Genomic DNA, 18,803 nt, shown 5'->3' with positions numbered 1-18,803 from the left:
ATGTGTGTATTACTGGAAAGTTTAAAAAAAATCAAGTTAACAGATACTTAGTGTGTTTTATGATAAATCAGTTGTCCTAATAAGAAACTTAACATTCAGCCCTCATGTTAACAAGTCTTATTCTATACTGCAAGCCATAAAAGCACCCTAACTCAAGAGACCACCTTCTTTGTTATAGCTTTATACCATTGAAAAGCTGTAACTTGAAGAGGCCATCAGCAGCTTTGCTACTGCCTCCTCCTGCAGAGTTTCTGCATGGCTGAGTCATAACTAACATTACATCATCTTACCCAGGGAGGGGCACAATTTCCATAGTGAGAATTACAACCTCATGCAAGCAGCTCAGTACACTGAAGGTTCCAGATAAAAAGTAATCTGGGTTATGTGAAGAAAATACCTTTTGAAAACCAGATTCAAAGCCCCCTTAGTAAGTTAATGCATAGATAATTATTGTCTCAATATTTTTGCTTATTTACAAATACACACAAAATCAAGAAATCAATGGAATATAAAGTCTATGTACAATAGAGTTTAAACATATTTGCAAATATGTTAAGAGTTGATGCCCATGAGAACTTTAATACAAGTTTTGGAATTATATATTTAAGGATGAGGCGCCATCCAGTTATCCAACTTTGTTTTTCAGAAGTGGTGGTATTTGCAAGATTTGGATGCCTTGCATGGAATGCCTCAGTTTTTAGCAAGGGACTGAAAAATAGCTGAACAGGGTCAAAACTATTTATCCCCTAATATTAAGAAAACATGAATTAAATACAGTTTTATTATCTCTCACCAGCACATCATTGCAGATATCTCTTAGCTCTGTCTCAATTTTCTCTCTGTATTCTCTGGCCATCTGCTGTTTTTTCTCAGCACCTTCCGTCTTTTGTTCAATACTTGAGACGACTCTCCAAGATGACCTACGGGCTCCTACGACATTTTTGTAAGCAACAGAGAGAAGATTCCTCTCCTCATTGGACAACTCAGCTCCTTGCTCAGTCACAGACTTCATGCAGCCTGCCATGTCATCATATCTCTCAGCCTGCTCAGCCAGTTTGGCCTTTTGCACCAGCTCATTTTTATCCATGCTGATTTTGCTGAAGAGGGAAAACACGAAGGCATTATTCAAACAATATTCATCAAGGGCAAAATAGCCTCATATATATAAAACAAGTCTTTTTTTAAAAAAATATGCAATATTCTAGCTTGTCATTATGCAATTAAGGCACTCTAAATTGGCCCTGAATGCTGGAATATATATAAAACTAGTGACTTGGAAGTGTTCAAGCTATGATATTTCTACAAATTCAAACCTTTATTTAATTAGTACTGATAATCATTTGTTAAAAAAAAAATCACCACATTCAGAATGTTAAGGGGCACCATTTCTGTGCTGTTCAAGTATGTAGTGACAACTCTTGCCACTGCTCAGAATTCTCTTCAGACTTCCAAGCAGCATCATTAACTTCTTCAGTTGCATTATTCTGATGATTAGAGAACAAATTGAGAGAGCATCAGTAACTTACCCTTAAGCAGTTCAGAGAAAAAACACCCCAAAAAATGAAAAATAGAAATTAAAAAAAAACCCTCCAGACTGAAGTAGTAGCAGAGAACTCTACTCCCTGAAGAAGTCTGCTTTTAAACTTTCAGACACCCAGAGGTTAATATTACAATTCAGGCCCTAATTATACACCCATGCTAGAATGGGAGACTCTAAGCTTCTCACCTGGGCATTGCTCTTCTAACTCTCTAGTGATGGTTTGATGGGTTAAATTGCTCAATTTGAGTGAAAACCATCATTGAGATGCAAATGTTAGTTGGGTGTGTTGTAGCCCTTCAGGACTGCATCTTAACAAGCCCTTTCAATCATACTAACCTAACTTGATTAAAGCACACCCTTTTGTATCTCTAACTGGTCAGAATCTTCCCCCCCCCCACACACACACACTTCATGAATTTTTGGCTCCTGATAATTATTTTGAGCCCTACAATATGCACTAGCTATATGGTTCATTAGTATACTAACTGCAGAGGCTAAAAAGTGAAAAATCATTTCACCTAAGCATACTGTGTTTTTATGTTACATATTCCAATTGCCATAACATTGACCCCAACAGTTTTGATTTGGCTTATACAAGTGATATTTCACATAAGACTACCTGGAATAGAATTTCTTGTATTTAAACTCAATGAAATAAATTTGGATCTTTTTCAGAGATCAGATCATCTCAAGGTTATTTATAGCACGTTTCAGTAGCTGTTTTAACCAACACTAGTTGCTCCCATTTCTCTGTAATATTTGCCAGGGTGGTTTAAGGCCTTTGACCATACTGCAAACACTGCTAAGAAGCCATTTTACAGAATGGTTTCACCTACAGCTGTTACCACCCAGAATAGATTAGACAGGCAAATAGTTAAAATCTTATCTGAAAGCCAGTTTATCAAACTGTGGTTATTGGCTAGCCAACGCCACTAGACTAGCACGCCATGATCCTAGCCAGCACTGCTGCACTTTAACAGAGGAAAAGCTACTTTAATGAAGCACCGCGAGGATGGGAAAATGCCAGTCGATTTCTCTATACACTAGATCGTGTCTTGACAGCATAAAATGGTGCTGTTGAGCTCGCCGCAGCGCAGGGCCGCGCTTGCAGTGGGCACGGCTACACGGAGCGCGGGCGGCGGGGAACTGGGCGGCTACAACACGAAATCGACACGGCGTGGGCGAGGAGGGACGACCGGGCCAGACTCCTCCCGCCGCCCCTCCCGCGCTGCGGCCGCCGCCGCATCCGCCCGGCTCCGAGACAGGCAGCGCCTCCGCCGGGCTCTTTGTCATGGCGGATCCATGCCAGAGCCCAGCCCACCGGGCTAACGCGCTAACCCCGCTCACCTCAGCCCAGCGCCGTGGGGAGGCGGCCGCCGAGCCCCCGCCCCAACACAGCGACGGAAGGGAAAGCCGCAGCCACGGGGGCGAGGAGCCCGCCCCACGGCGCCAGCGCAGTCACCGCCCTGCAGGAGCTGCCGCGGCCACTCGGGAACCCGGCACAGCGCCCATTACACTCCCCGCGGCCGGGGCCCCCAGTGACCAGCGCCGGGATCCGGGGCGGGGCCACCGCAGGAGGGGCCCCAGGAACCCCGCTCGGCCGGCGGGAGGCCACACCCAGCCAGCGAGCCGCCCGCGCCCTGCCCGCAGGGCCCCGCGCGCCCAGGTGGGGAGGGTCGCGCCTGCCTTCCCCAAGCGCCCGCTGCCTCCCCGGCCCGGCGAGCCACCCCCCGCAGCCTCACCTGCCAGGGCCCGGCGAGAGCAGCAGCCCCCGCTGACCCTGCCCCGGGTCACACGCTGCTGCCCCCGCCTCGCCAACGGCTCCGCTTCCCACTCCCCGGGCAGCCGCCTAGTGGCCGGGACAGGGCGGGGCGGATCCGGCCTCACCTGTGCAGCGGCGGCCGAGGCCACATCCGCAGCGGCGGCACAGTTGCCCGGCGGCCGGCTCCCCGGCGCCCTGCCCTCGGGAGCGCGGCGCGGGGAGCCGCCCTGCTGCCTGCGGAAGGACCGCGGGGGGAGGGGGCCTCCGCTGCCCCGCCAGCTCCTTCCGCCCTCGCGGGCGCCCCGTGGGACTAGCGCTGCCGTGGGCCCGGTTACCTGCGTAAGGAGGAAGCGGCGGCGCGAGTGTCTCTGGGCGAGTAGCCGGCGCGGACTGTACCTCTAGCCCTGCTGCTCTCTCCGCTGCAGCCTCTCTCCAGCGCCGCACACGGGGTCTCCGCCAATCACTGCGCCGCAACGCACGGGCACCACACTGCCCGTGACGTCAAACGGGGCCATGGCAACCGCGAGGGAGCGAGCGCCTGCGCCCGCGCCTTCCCCTCCGCCCCACAGAGCGGGGGCCGCGCCAACCGCCGCTGGCGTCGGCGCGCGCACCACCGCGGGGGACACGCCTAGCCCGGCCACCACAGCCCCTGCCGCGGGCGCGCGCGCCTCTGCCTCTGACTGCAGCGCGTGAGTGAGTGAGGCGCCTTCGCGGCCCGCGCGCCGCTCCCCTGGCGGCGGGGCTGGGAGAGGCCGCGCACCGAGCCTCCCATCCCCCATACCGCCCTGCCACTCTGCCGCCTTCTCCCTCTTGCCGGCCGGGCCCGCCCTGGGCTGGGAGACCAGCCTTGCTCGCTAGGGGCGGGGCCGATTCTCAGTTCAGACAGCCCCGACTGCGGCGGCCTTCCGGAGCCCGGGCTCCCATGTGCCGCCCCACGTTGCAGAGCCGTCTGAGGAAGCGCGCGGCTCGGAGGGGCGCTTCGGGGAGCCGAGCTCTGCAGCACAAAGCCGGCATCCATCGGTCTGAGTTGCAGGCTGCTCCCATCGCGGGAGGAGCTGAGCGCCCGACACAGCCAATCCACAGCAATAGCAGAGGCCAGCCTAGCGGCCTTGCTGGAGTCTCTCGTGCGTCTCCCTTTCTGGGGTCGGCGCTCTGCTGGGCTAGCCGGGCTGGGCTTTCGGGAGGAAGTGTAGGGAAGGGTTTGAGAGCAGAAAGGGCTTTGAGCCGTGAGCGGGACTTCTGGGAGGAAGGCTTCCTCAGAAAGAAAATTGCCACATGATCTAAAAATGGTCAGGCTGCAGTTCCCCGATCAGATGATCGACAGCCAGATCACCTTGCCAGAAAATGTTTTGTCCCCCCACCCTGCACACTGGGGCCCTCCGTGGACTAAGAGGAAAAGTTGAAAGAATTGGGTATGTTTAATCAGAGAAAAGACTATTGGGGAGGGACATGATTACAGTCTTCAAACATGTCAAAGATTATGATGCTCCCCAGGGAATTCTGCTCCAAAAATTAAAAATTCTCCACTAAAAAAGTTTCTGCCTATAATATGCAAATCTCATTGTTGTCAATAAATGTGCAGGCACCAGCATGGCAGTGCAAAGCAAATGCCCCTGGCTGCATGGAGATCACCCTACAACACCTCCCTGCTCTCCATAGAATACGGACTTGAAGGTGAAGGTGAAGCTGCACTGAACTCTGACTACACTACCAGTTTAGGTCAAACTTAGCTGCATTAAGTTGATTTGCTAAACAAAGAGTCCACATCACCAACCCCATTCCCCTGACTTGAAGGGCTGTTAAAGTTGATTGCAGTACTCTTGCTTTTTGCAAGAAGCAAAGTTAAATTCGATGTTTTGTTAGTCTATAAAGTGCTACCCAATCAGCTTTTGTTTTTTAAGTTTAACTGTAGGGTAGTGCAGATACAGTGCTTTAAAAGTCAATGTTCTTGGCCTCTGGAAGGTGTCCCACCGTGCCCCCGTGTAGCCCCTAGGGCCAGTACTTTCAATTTAGCTCATCTCTGAGTATGAAGGAAAATCCCTGAAAAAATGGGGAAGATGAATCTATGTAGGTAGAACTATGAACCAAAAAAAGAAATGCTGATATCAATGCAAGATTACACAGGGCATGGTGGAAAAAGGATACACCAGGGATGCCCAGCAGTGCCACATGGAAATAAAGAAACTCAGGCAGCGTATCAAAAGACAAAGGAGGCAAATGGACAGTCTGGGTCTTCCAGAACAGAAGACTGGAATTTCCTCTTCAGTGATTTCTCTCCCCTTGCCCCAGCTCTCACTCGGAATTCCTTTTCAGTCTCTGCTTTCTTGTGATCCTTAAATACAAGTTTCTCTACAACAGTATCTTTATTGCTTTTGTTGCATGGGGGAATAGGGCAGATTGCGCCGGTCACAGGGTTTACAGGCCAGCACACTTAATGCAGGGGGCATCTCCTATAAAGTAACATACAAGATTGCCATATCACTGTCTGGTCATTCACAAACCTGTTTTTCAAAACCTCTCTGATTATCAGTGTCCCTTGCTGTGTTCACCTTATTGCCCTGATGTCTGGTTTCTCACAATTAGTGGCTAGGCAAGTTGCCTCAAGTCCCACCTCCCAATCTGACATGAAATTTCCCTCCCTTACTTTCAGAAGTGTTATGCATACGGTAACCATACAGCCCTTTTTTTCCAGGACAGACCCAGATTTAAGGGTTCTGTCCTGGTGTCCCAATAAAGGTGGCAAATGTCCCAGAAAACCTGTTGGGATCCAGCTACAAACAGAACTGCCATTTCCCACCCTCTCTGGGGCTCCCTCGCAGACACCTAGTACTAGTGCAGTGCAGCAGTAATGCCCCAGCACCACTCAGCACGTAAGCGGCTCCCTTGTTGCTTTGCGTGGGAACCCAGGATGGTGCGCAGTGTCCAGAGTGCCAAGCTCCCCTGCAGCACACGCTGCTGTCCGGCACGCCCTTCGCTCCCACCATGGGACTGCCTCTGCCGTGTGCAGCCTCCAGCCGGCCTCCATCATCCACAGGCGGCTGCCGCTGTTGGCGGAGGGGGAGGGGCGCTGGTTGGAGCTGATGAACCACTCCTGGGAGCTGCTGCCGGAGTCCCGGCAGAGACCACGCAGAGCCCAACTGGAGCTCTGCAGAGCAGGGAGCGCTTGGGCTCTGCTGGTGCACTCTGTGCACGGCCCTTTCTCCCCCCACCCCTTCCTACTCCGCTGGGGGAGCGGCAGTGCACGGACAGAGGCAGCAGCACAGGGCAGCAGCCAGCTCCCTGGGAGCAGTGCTGGCAGGCAAGAGGAGATATATGCTGGGAGCTGGCTCCCCCAGAGTATAAAGCTTATACTACAGAGCCTGCAGTGTAGCTGGTTCCCCTGGAGTGGGTCCAGCAGCTAGGAGCCGGCTCCCAGTGTGTGCTGACTGCCGCCCCTGCTCCCGGGGAACTGGCTGCGCTGCAAGCTCTGCAGTATACTGCAGAGCCCACAGCATGTAATCGTGTAACCCAGGGGTTCTCAAACTTTGTAATATCACGACCCCCTAAAATTCTAAGTGAATTTGTGTGACCCCCCCATCCTCACTGCTACACAAGCAAACGGGGAGTTGGGGGCAGCAGGGCTGTGTGGGGGAACAGGCCGGCGGAAAGCAGGGCTGGTGGGGTGGAGGGTTGGGTGCAGTGAGGCTGGCTGGGGAACATCAGGAGGAGGAGGGGAGAACTGGCCACTGGAAGTAGGGCTGGCGGGGGCAGCAGGGCTGGCCAGGGGAGTTGGGGGGTCATTGGGGCTGGCCAGGGGAGATCGCGGGGGAACCGGCCAGCGGGAAGCAGGGCTGGTGGGGGGTTGGGGGCTGGCTGGGGGACATCGGGAGGAGGAGGGGAGAACTGGCCCCCGAAAGCAGGGCTGGTGGGGTAGCGGGGCTGGCCGGGGAAGATTGGGAGGAGAAGTGGGGGAGAACTGGACGGCGGGGGGGGGGGGGGCGAATTTGCCGGCGGGGAGCAGGACTGACCCAGGCACGTGCAGATCCCAGGGTGCTGCCCGTCCCACGCATAGTCTCGGCAAAGCGCGAGTGAGTTTGGCTGAGGTTCCACAACGCGCTTGACCAGCGCTCAGGAACACGTACAGGGCTTCCCCTCCTCCCCAAGGTGTCACACGCAACCAGAGGCTCTCAGTGCTGATTGCGCCCTGCCTCCCAGCCACTCCTCCCGCCTCCTCCAGGCTTCCGTCGGGCGCCCAGCCAGAAAACTAGAAAATACTGGACATTCCACATGTCTGGTATTTTTTCCATTTTTTTACCGGACTATCCCAAAACCCCCCAAAAATGGAATGTCCTGTGACCCCCTCCCCCAAGTTGCTTGTGACCCCCCTGGGTTTGAGAAACGCTGGTATAACCACTAAGATTTTCAGTGGTTACATGGTTACTTAATTAACCATATTTAACATCCCTAGTCCAAGTGCACATTCTATCCCCATTCTACACTTGCTCAGCCTATAACTGCTCTTTAGTGTGGTCCAGACTGCCTGTGTACAGCTTCTTGAGCAAGCGGTAGGTTGAGTCACTAAGGATCACAATTGGCATTTCAGTTCCTCCAATGGTAATTTTCCAGTCTGGGAAAAAAGTTCCATCCTGCAGCTTTCTGAAGAGACAGGAGTTCCTAAAGATGAGTGCATCACACACCTTTCTCGATCATCCCACATAGATGTCAGTGAAACAACCCTTGTGATCCAACAGCACCTGCAATACCATCGAGAAGTACTCCTTGAATTTTCTGTGGAAAGGTGGTCAGTTGCCAAGTTAGGGATGTGTGTTTTATCTGTTGCCCTTCCACAGTTAGGGAATCCCATCATGGCAAAGCCCTCTACTGTGTCCTGAATGTTTCTCAGAGTCACTGTCCTTCGTAGCCGAAGGGTAATGACTGCCTTGGCTACTTGAATTACAGCAGCCCCCACTGTAGATTTACCCACTCCTAATTGATTCCCAGCTGACTGGTAGTTGTTCAGCACTGCAAGCTTCCATAGGACTAATGCCACTTGCTTCTTAACTGTCAGAGCGGGTCATTTTGGTATTGCTGTGCTTTAGAGCTAGGGAGAACACTTCCATGAAAATAGCCTTATGCATGTGAAAATTTTGCTGTCACTGCTGATCGTCCCATAGTTTCAAAACTGTGCGGTCCTGTCAGTCTATGCTTGTCTTATGGCACCAGAACCAGTGTTCCACTGTGTCAAAAGGATCAACTGCTGCCAGCATTCACTCAAATGTTTCATATGTGTCTGCATTTGTAGCCTTGTCACATTCTTCTTTGCTCTGGCGACTCCTGGCTAGGTTCTGGACATACCACAGCATAAAGTGTGAGATATTTGCAATGATTACCAAAGCATTGCATCTGTGTGGATAATCAGGGAAAAAGAACATATACAAATATCTTACTGTTGCTTTCAAGCAACTGGGGGAGGAGGAGAGTGTTTTATGGGACGCTGACGATATGTACCCAGAACCACACGCTGCACTGTTTTGTCCCATCAGACATGGGAGACTAACTCAGAATGCAAAGGGGTAGTAGGAATTATGGGATAACTACCCACAGTACATTGCTGTCCAAGTCGACAGTAGCTACCCTAATGAGGATGCGCTACATTGAACTGTTCCACACAGTGGGGACATGCATATTCAATTTTACAAAACCAGGTACTAAAAAATTAACCTTAACAAATTTAACCTGATCTTGTAGTGTAGACATGGCCTCTTACAGAAATGTCCCAGGGCCCTGCCCCTCCATGTTAGGCATACTAGATATAGCCAGGAAGGTTCAGCCCAGCAGGATGCAAGTGTATTTGTGTGAGGGGTAGATCCAGGTATGGTGTAAAAGGGTTTTATGTGGGGCAATCTGAGTGCAGGTGGCTGAGTAGGGGGGTTGGATATGGAGGGATCTGGATGCACAGGGATCATTTGGGCTTTCAGGTGGGAGCAATGGGATTCTGTAGGTGGGGTTCCAGGTGAAGATGGTTGAGGCTCAGAAGGAGAATCGGTGAGGAGGGGATGGGGCTCAGCAGGAGGAGATGAGTGTGCCGGGCTTAGCAGAGGGGTCGTGATGGAGAAGTCTGGGTGCAGCTGGTTGGGGGTCTTGATGCATGGGGCTTGTCACAGCGGGAGTTGGAGTCAAACGGTTCATGGGGTGTGTGGTGGTGAATGTGGGGGGGCACCTGTGCGGGGAGAAGGAGCAGATGGGGCAGCAGCAGACCTTCCACTGGCCTTCTGTAATCATGTTTGTCAGAATGTACATTTTTCTCTTTTTAAGTATAGTCTGACCATCCCAGCTGCCTTCAGAGCTTGTTTAAATTTTACATGCTACTCCTCAGATTTCCACAAATTAAAATGTCATCTGTTAAACCAGGGCTACTCAACTTTGGAAGCCCCAGGGGCCACAATGATACCCACAGCACATGACAAGGGCTGCAAGTGTGGTTGTATATACATGCAAATATATGCAAAGAGCTTCTTTCACACAATGCCCTGGCACTCCCGGCACCTCCTCCCTGGGGGCTAGAAACACTGATACCGTGTACCCATCTATTCCAGCCAGCCCGTCCACTTGCGTCTTTCAGTGCTCAGCGCGCCTGGGAGACACTTCGCTGTTGTAGAACATGTTCCCAGTGGAGGCCATGTTCAAAGGATCCCACCCAAAGGCTGCACATTGAGCCCCGTGTAAACCCAACCTGTACCGCGGGCCACAAACAAACAGGCTGCATGCAGCCCACGGACCGCATGTTGAGTAGCCCTGGTTTAAACCTTCACTTCCCCCTAGTCTTCCAAAACCTCATTCTTTTTCCTTTGGAAGATTTCTGGAGTACTTGTGAGACCAAAATAGAAGGTAACAAAAGTAAGGTCTAATAAGGTTTAGAATGGTGGAGACTGTCAGGTGTGCCAAAGCTCATCAGAATTCACTAGTTGCATTTGGTGAGAAAAAATTATTGCTGAAGTGAAATATGAAGAATATACCTTTTCTTCTTTACTGCTTCATTGAACCACTGTAGGACTGTGCAGAGCAGGACTCCCCCCATTTTTTTGTAGCATAGGTCATAAAGGCACTTCACTTTGTTGGGTCAGTAATATATTCCATTATACCATTCTTCTGCATCATATCTAGCACTTGTTTCAATTTTGGAAGCAATGAGATGAGTATCCATACTAAGGATGTAAGCAACTAGTCAACTATCCGATAAGCAAATGCTTATTGGATAGTCAACTCGACTAGTGGCTCCCCCCCCTTGCTGCCTCTATCTATGAGAGGTAGCAAAGGGGGGGGGGGGGGGGACAGGAACTAGTGCTGAGGGAGAGCTAGCTTAAAAGCTGGTTTCCCACCAGCGCTGACTCCGGGGTGCCGCCTGCCCTCCCCATTGCCTTTATCAAGTACCAAGGGGGGATAGGGGACACAGCGGCCAGAGCTGGCGGCAGGCAGGGGCTGCTCTAATACCAGCCCCTGTTTCTAGCATCAAGGGGTGGCCATAGCCAGGGACTACTGCCTGTTCGCTTTGTTACTTAGCTGGAGGACTGAGTCGGTAAAGAGCTGCCAAGTGAATTTCACAACCTACAAAAGGTGCCAGGAGCAGGAAAAGGATTGCAGTACTGCATTCAGCGGCAAGGAGTGCTCAAGAGGTGAGTGTCCTGTGTTATGGGGCCTGCCTTTTTCCTTACAAGAGTTGGGGGGGGGAGGGCCTGGGGGGTTTTTTCCATCATGCTTCTGCAGTTTTCTTGCTTGAGGAGTTGTTTCCAGTATCTCAGACTGTCAGGCATACTTGTCAACATCCAGAAAGCAAATACCAGTATATCATGAATTTGTAAAATTAAAGACGCATGCTTATACTTAAATTTTGCATAAGTACATAAAAACAGAGCAGGTTGGAAGAAGAGGGGTTAGACAGAGAATGATTCCAAAAAATCCTTCTTTTCCCATCTACAACATGTAATTATTTCTCCTCTAATATAATATCCCCCCTTCCAACTGTAACCTGTTAGAAGGTGGATAGAAGAAGCAGGACAAAGCTACTCAGACCCTTCCAGGTCTCGTGAGGTAGCAGCAGGGCAGAGTTTTTTATAACTCCTTTTCTTTCTGAGAAAGGGGCAATACATCAGGGAGAAGGCCTTTTATGGGGGTTGATAGCACAAGAAACCAATAGGAGCAGCTGCTTGCCAGCTGCTCTTGAAACACAGTGGTCCTGCCACATCACATGGGAGAAAGATGCATTGCTTGCTCCCTGTGCTAACAAAGTAAGGAATGTATCAGCCAATGCAGCAATTTTGATTGACTGCTTTTCCTGAGGGGTCAGGAATATGAGGAATAGCAGCCAATCAGAGAAAATATCCCTATAGGCTAGGGATTTTCCCAGCAGTTGCCTGGGAAAGCCTGGAAATCTATAGTCTGTGTGGGAAAACTGTAGTGGTAGTAGGTATGTCATGCTTAGTGTACTGCCTATTGTAGAGTTGGGTCAGATACGAACTAATTTTTTGATAGTTCTTTGCTTAAAATCCTAATTATTAGGGTGGCTGTGTCTAGACTGGCCAGTTTTTCCGGAAAATCAGACGCTTTTCCGGAAAAACTTGCCAGCTGTCTACACTGGCTGCTTGAATTTCCGCAAAAGCACTGACTTCCTACTGTAAGAAATCAGTGCTTCTTGCAGAAATACTATGCTGCTCCCATTCAGGCAAAAGTCCTTTTGCGCAAAACTTTTGTGTAAAAGGGCCAGTGTAGACAGCTGAGATTTGTTTTCCGCAAAAAAGCACCATTTTTGCTATTGGGGCTTTTTTGCGGAAAAGCGCGTCTAGATTGGCACCGACGCTTTTCCGCAAAAAGTGCTTTTGCGGAAAAGCATCCGTGCCAATCTAGACGCTCTTTTCCAAAAATGCTTTTAACGGAAAACTTTTCCGTTAAAAGCATTTCCGGAAAATCATGCCCGTCTAGACACAGCCGGACTGTGTTTTATATGTTCTTTATTGAAATCAATGTCATAAGGTTGTATTTGTACATTATAATACCCTTTCAAGGGCTTCCATTCATCCTTCAATAACAGCAGGCCTGTTTGTGTACTACTTTCCTTTCTGGAATTGAACATTCATACCTTTTTAGAAGGTGTTATAGTTATTCCAGTCTTCTTCCTCAGCGAAGGGTAATGGTTTATAAATATTTTCAATTTCATTTTTCATTATGTAAATTAATGAACAGGCCTATATGTTATCACTCTCTGTGGCAAGCTTGACCATGCTTTGAAATGGACTGATGTGTTTCTTCCTCGCAAAACATTTGGTCAGCTGATCAAGCTAAAAGGCTTCTGAGGAATTCACTTTTTGAATCTGTTTTTAATGGTTCAAAACCAATCAACTGCAAACACCGTATCATGTGACAGTGATTTAAAACAACCACAGAAAAAGTTCCTTCTTTAAATTTTCCTTGTTCAATGATGGATTAGGATAAGGCGAGGCATATTACCCCTAAAGCTATGCACATTCATGCTCTCTCTGCTTCACTGAAAAGTTTTTGCCTAGAACAGTGGCTTTCCGTCTGTGGGCTCGTGGGTGTGTGTGTCTGCAGGTGAAGATTTTCAAAGGGATTCATTCCTTCAGTTGAAATATATTAGGGGTCTGCAAAGGAAAAAATGTTGAAAACCACTGGCTAGAACATTCTCCAAGATCCTCTTTCCTGCTTGGCTTCCTCCTACAGTCTTAAAAAACAATACACATATCCTCCTAGGAAGACTCAAAGAACCAGTAGAACCTGAAGTCCTGTTTAGGTAATCCTTGTAGTCATATCTTTAGATGACTTTGGATAAGGAGTGATATGTTAATGCAGATGTTGATTGCAGATGTCTCCACTCAGAATATTTCTCTCACAGAGAAAGTCAGTTGATTTGAAATATCTTAGAAACATTTGTTTGCAAATGGTAAAACGTGATGAAACAAACAATAGCATTTTAGCATACTATTTGGAAACAACTATTATATAACCCCTAAACTGTAATCGTAACATTTGGGATGTAAATATCATTTAGCAAGCTAATTGTTTAAACTGTTAATTATATTGTTTAACCAGTTAATTGATAAAAGGTGGGGGGAGAAGATAAGTACCTAGTTTGTTCTGATGTGGCCGTCACAGTTGCTTCATGCTATGCCAGCAGCGGTTTCCATTTCCTTCATTGACCAGAGCACTGTCTGCCTCTGTGGCTGACCCCCTTCCAGTGGCACAGAAGAGGCTGGGAACTGCTCTACCCCTCAGTGGGTCCATAGCCCCTGCCTGCCTGCCCCCTCCTGACCTAAATGCACTCCGCTTACTTGGCTGGCCACCCCTTGGGTGAAGACCCTGTTGGGCTAGAGCATTAATATTGACCCAACCCCTTTAAGAGAGAACTGGGCCCCCAGTAACCTCTTGTGATGCCTGCCTCTTGCTGGTTGCTATCGTCCCCTCTTTGCAGCATCCCAAAATGGCATCTGTGCCACAGGAGAGCCAGTTTGAGGCCTGTGTGCAGGGAACTAATGATTAGGATAAATTAGTGGTAAGACTAATACTTATCAGCTCACAATTAAACCATTTAATATTTTAAATTGCTACTTAATATGCATTTTTTTTCTGAAAAAAATGATGTCAATACAACTTCTTACTCAGCTGATCCAGTTACCTGACAAACTAAAAAGCTTTTTTATTCCTATTAGAAGTGTAGAGCCAATACAGCTGAGAAAGCAGGCTGTATTCTGTTCTTGTCTCGTGTGTGAAAAGTTTCAATAGGTTAAACCTTGGCAAACCACTGAAGACCATGGGTTTGCAAAGGTGTCACTAAAGGCTTAATTTGATCTGCAGAATGTTTATTAGTGGTGACAAATATGTGAGATGAATAAAACCTAGCTTGAATTTGATTCCAGGCTGAGTCTGAAGGGCTGCAGACAAATTTACAGAGTGATAAGTAGGAAGATGGATTTATAGGTCTCTAATGGGTGTCAGGTGCACTACATAAGTTCATGGGTGGCTCTATTGTGGCCTCCATTAGTGGTGTATGAGCACCTGATAAAATAAATTGGGATTTATGTTGTTGATGGGTTCTTGGACCAAGCAGAGCTTGGTTTGAAAAGAGTCAGCTTGACATTTTTGGAGGTTGTTGACTTTTTTAGGGAAGAATTAATTTATTCCTGTGTTTGGAGTTGGTGTGACAACATTATATGCAAGCTGAGATGCAAAATGGATGAACAAAGTTCTCTAGAGTTAGATTGTCTAAACTAATTAAGCCACTTTGGGGTATAAATTAAGAACTGGATTAGGGGTGGATACTGTTACCATTGGAACCATCAAGAAGTCCTATAATAGACCTGCCAGTCATGAAACAGGCTTCCAGAAACTTATTGGAGATCTAACTGTAATTTTTTAAAACATTTGTCTAGATCAGGGCTACTCAAACTATGGAAACTCTGGGGACACAATGATACTTACAGCACATGCCAAGGGCCGCAACTTAAGTGTGGTTGCATATACATGCAAATAGCTTCTTTCACACTGACAGGCATGAATACAAAGAATAAGGCAAGACTACACAGCACGCAGGCTCCATTTAAGTCAGTTCTGCTGATATTAATAAAATGCAATATTTACCCAATTTACACCCATATAACAGCACTTTTAATGAGCAATGACAGTCCAGGAATTTAATTAATAAAATGCATATCAACAGAAGACCATTATATTGACTACTTTATTATTTTGGCTCCCACCCATGGGCCGCATGTTGAGCTCTGCATAAACCCAAACTGCACTGTGGGCTGCAAACAAATGGGTTGCGGGCCACATGCGGGCAACATGTTGAGTAGCCCTGGTCTAGATCACATACCTGTGTAGGAAGCAGCGTGAGGCCTATGTACCACTTAAATCACATTATTTTATCCTCTTCTGGTTCTTACACCATGCCTATTACTGATGTACATCTGTGCCTTCAAAGATACACAAAACAGAAACTATCATGTATCAAATGAAATTCCTTCTCTATTTCTCTCCACAAGGAGAAATGCGTGGTTTTGTCACTGTTTTTGAAGTCAACATACAATGTGCTGTCAAATATGAAGATGTGATGTTCATCTTTGTAGTTGACACCAAGGTTTGAACCAGGAACCTCCAGAACTGAAAACATGAGTTTCTACAGTGCAAGTAAGTACTATACAGACCAAAGAACCTAATGGTGAATCGATTTCATCTTCAGTTATGCTCCAATGAAATACCGCTGGATTTAGTAACTGAGAATTAACTCTTGCCTGTTGTTTCTAAGAAGGAAAAAGCATTAGGAATTTGAAACTTGGACATGTTCAGTGTTCGTTGTAAATAAATATAAAGTAATGCACGTTAGAAGAAAAAAGCTACTTGTACACATTATGCTCATTTAAAACTCAGGAAAGGAATCTAGGCGTCACAGTCTACAACCCAATGAAAACCTCTGCTTAACATGCAGCTATGCTAAAATAAAAATAAACAAGCAAAGAACATGTTGGGATGCAAGCAGAGGGGGATAAAGAATAGTATAATGCCATCATATAAAATAAATGGTGTGGCCTCTTTGGAAGTACTGTGTGCAATAGAAATCTCCCCATTTCCAAAAGGATATTGTACAACTAGAGGGAATGTAATGTTCCTTGCAGTGACTCGAGCCTGAGTACCAACCTCAGGGCAGACTGTTAAGAACAGGGGCACAAACCGCAAACTAATTTAACCAAACATCAATTGTAAACTACTCAGATACTAACCAGCCTAAACATAGTCACAGATCATCCTCTTGGGTAGTCTGATCTGGCTTGCCACCCAGGTGAGTGTATCTTTGTGATAAATGGTCCCTTACATCAAAAAAATCAGAGCAATATTTCAATTACTGTCAGTCCCAAAGAACTAGTCATTCCAGATCAATTGCTCCTTAAAAGATATCACGCCACAGACAGTGCTTGTTGCCAGTGCTATAATAAGCTATATAAAGATTTATTAAGTAGGAAAAGGAAACAAGTTATTTACAAGGTTAAAGCAGGTAAACGTATATATAGCAATGAGTTACAATCTTAAATTTCAAATGGTAATAGAAGTTTCTATAATAAGCAAGCTGTACATGTCTGTTAGGACTGATCTAGGCTACACAGCTAGGGATCTCTTGCTTAAGCCTAGGAAGCATTATTCCCCTACTCCTGAATCAAATCAGTAGAGATCCAGAACACTTGTTAGATGTTTCCTTCTCCCTCCTTCCTTGTGGTCTGAGCTGTCAACTTATAGAATCATAAAATACTAGGACTGGAAGAGTCCTCGAGAGGTCATCGAGTCCAGTCCCCTGCCCTCATAGCAGGACCAAATACTGTCAAGACCATCCCTGATAGACATTTATCTAACCTACTCTTAAATATCTCCAGAGATGGAGATTCCACAACCTCCCTAGGCAATTTATTCTAGTGTTTAACCACCCTGATAGTTAGGAACTTTTTCCTAACATCCAACCTAAACCTCCCTTGCTGCAGTTTAAGCCCACTGCTTCTTGTTCTATCCTCAGAGGCCAAAATAAACAAGTTTTCTCCCTCCTCCTCATGACACCCTTTTAGATACCTGAAAACTGCTATCGTGTCCCCCCTCTTCTCTTTCCAAACTAAGCAAATCCAATTCTTTCAGCCTTCCTTCATAGATCATGTTCTCTAGACCTTTAATCATTCTTGTTGCTCTTCTCTGGACCCTCTCCAATTTCTCCTCATCTTTCTTGAAATGTGGTGACCAGAACTGGACACAGTACTCCAACTGAGGCCTAACCAGTGCAGAGTAGAGCGGAAGAATGACTTCTCCTGTCTTGCTCACAACACACTTGTTAATGCATCCCAGAATCATTTTTGCTTTTTTTGCAACAGCATCACACTGACGACTCATATTTAGCTGGTTGTCCACTATAACCTCTAGATCCCTTTCTGCCGTACTCCTTCCTAGATAGTCGCTTCCCATTCTGTATGTGTGAAACTGATTGTTCCTTCCTAAGTGGAGCACTTTGCATTTGTCTTTATTAAACTTCATCCTGTTTACCTCAGACCATTTCTCCAATTTGTCCAGATCAGTTTGAATTATGACCCTATCCTCCAAAGCAGTTGCAACCCCTCCCAGCTTGGTATCATCTGTAAACTTAATAAGTGTACTTTCAATGCCAATATCTAAATTGTTGATGAAAATATTGAACAGAGCCGGTCCCAAAACAGATCCCTGCGGAACTCCACTTGTTATACCTTTCCAGCAGGATTGAGAATCATTAATAACTACTCTCTGAGTACAGTTATCCAGCCAGTTATGCACCCACCTTAGTAGCCCCATCTAAGTTGTATTTGCCTAGTTTATTGATAAGAATATCATGCAAGACTGTATCAAATGCCTTACTAAAGTCTAGGTATACCACATCCACCGCTTCTCCCTTATCCACAAGACTCATTATCCTATCAACGAAAGCTATCAGATTGGCTTGACATGATTTGTTCTTTACAAATCCATGCTGGCTGTTCCCTATTGCCTTACCACCTTCCAAGTGTTTGTGGGTGATTTCCTTAATTACTTGTTCCATTATCTTCCCTGGCACAGAAGTTAAACTAACTGGTCTGTAGTTTCCTGGGTTGTTCTTATTGATGGGAGGAATCCATATGCATGATTTTTCTTCACATGGAGGTCTTCTGCAATGTCCCATCATATGCCATCAGGTGCCAATGGACTTTTCCCATTGGGGAGGACATGGTACCTTTTGTTGGAGAGCTGTACTTCACCCTAGTTTACATCTCTGTTTTGTCTGATGACTTATACAGACACAAGCAATGAGTAGTCCTGTAACACCTTAGAGACTAACAAAAATATCTAGTATCATGAGCTTTCATTGGCAAAACCCACTTCCTCAGATGAGCAGACTAGAGAGAAGGGGAGATCCTCACAATTTATAACAGAAAAAGTAGGAAGGGAAGAAAAAAAAGTACCTGCCAATTGTAGGGCCAGTGCTAATGAAGCTAATTGAGTGGTCTGAAAATGTCCCACACTTAGCTCTTAATGTCAGTTGGGTGTTGAATGAAAGGAAAACAGGTTTTATAGTGGATTATCCAGTTCAGGCCTTTGTTCAAGCCATGAGAGACAGTGTCAAATTTGTATATGAAGTCCAATTCCACATTCTCTCTCTCTCTCTAGTTGGCTTTTTAAATTCCTTTGTGGAAGAATGGCTACTTTTAAATCCATTAATGAGTGCCTGAGTAGGTTAAAATATCCCTCTACACATTTCTGTGTATTACCATTTCTGATACCTGACTTGTCTCCATTTATCCTTTGTTGCAGAGACTGTCCAGTTTGGCCAGTATACATGGCAGAGGGCCATTGCTGGCACATGATGGCATATATCACATTACTTGCAGTATGGTATACAGATGTTATAAGTCAGATTAATGCATACAACATCTTACAAGCATTCAGTAAAATCTAAACATATTTGTATAAATCTAA

At 46.9% G+C, this 18,803-nt stretch overlaps 1 protein-coding gene and 1 long non-coding RNA gene across 5 annotated transcripts in view; one reads left to right on the top strand and one right to left on the bottom strand.

Annotated features, from left to right (window-relative positions):
- The window catches only part of YWHAZ (tyrosine 3-monooxygenase/tryptophan 5-monooxygenase activation protein zeta), a 30,103-nt gene extending 26,261 nt beyond the window's left edge, over window positions 1–3,842 (bottom strand). The window contains exons 1-2 of one of the 4 annotated variants that reach the window (XM_075920266.1): window positions 3,699–3,842; window positions 794–1,097 (exon numbers count right to left, since the gene is read on the bottom strand). In XM_075920266.1, coding sequence (XP_075776381.1) covers window positions 794–1,087 — 294 coding nt within the window. In that variant the 5' untranslated portion in view covers window positions 1,088–1,097; window positions 3,699–3,842. Of the gene's footprint in view, window positions 1–793; window positions 1,098–2,887; window positions 3,022–3,427; window positions 3,549–3,637 lie in introns of those variants that run through there. The other 3 variants (XM_075920265.1, XM_075920267.1, XM_075920268.1) reach the window with 3 other exon arrangements.
- A 121-nt stretch (window positions 3,843–3,963) lies between these two features.
- LOC142826976 (uncharacterized) lies at window positions 3,964–5,662 on the top strand. Its single transcript, XR_012901286.1, has 2 exons — window positions 3,964–3,995; window positions 4,885–5,662. It is a non-coding gene; the product is annotated as an uncharacterized LOC142826976 (long non-coding RNA).
- The last annotated feature ends 13,141 nt before the right edge of the window (window positions 5,663–18,803 follow it).

This window comes from Pelodiscus sinensis, chromosome 2 (assembly GCF_049634645.1).
Source record: "Pelodiscus sinensis isolate JC-2024 chromosome 2, ASM4963464v1, whole genome shotgun sequence".
Classification (NCBI taxonomy): Eukaryota; Metazoa; Chordata; order Testudines; family Trionychidae; genus Pelodiscus; species Pelodiscus sinensis.
Note: the sequence above shows the minus strand (reverse complement) of the source record. Positions and strands in the feature narration are given on the sequence as shown.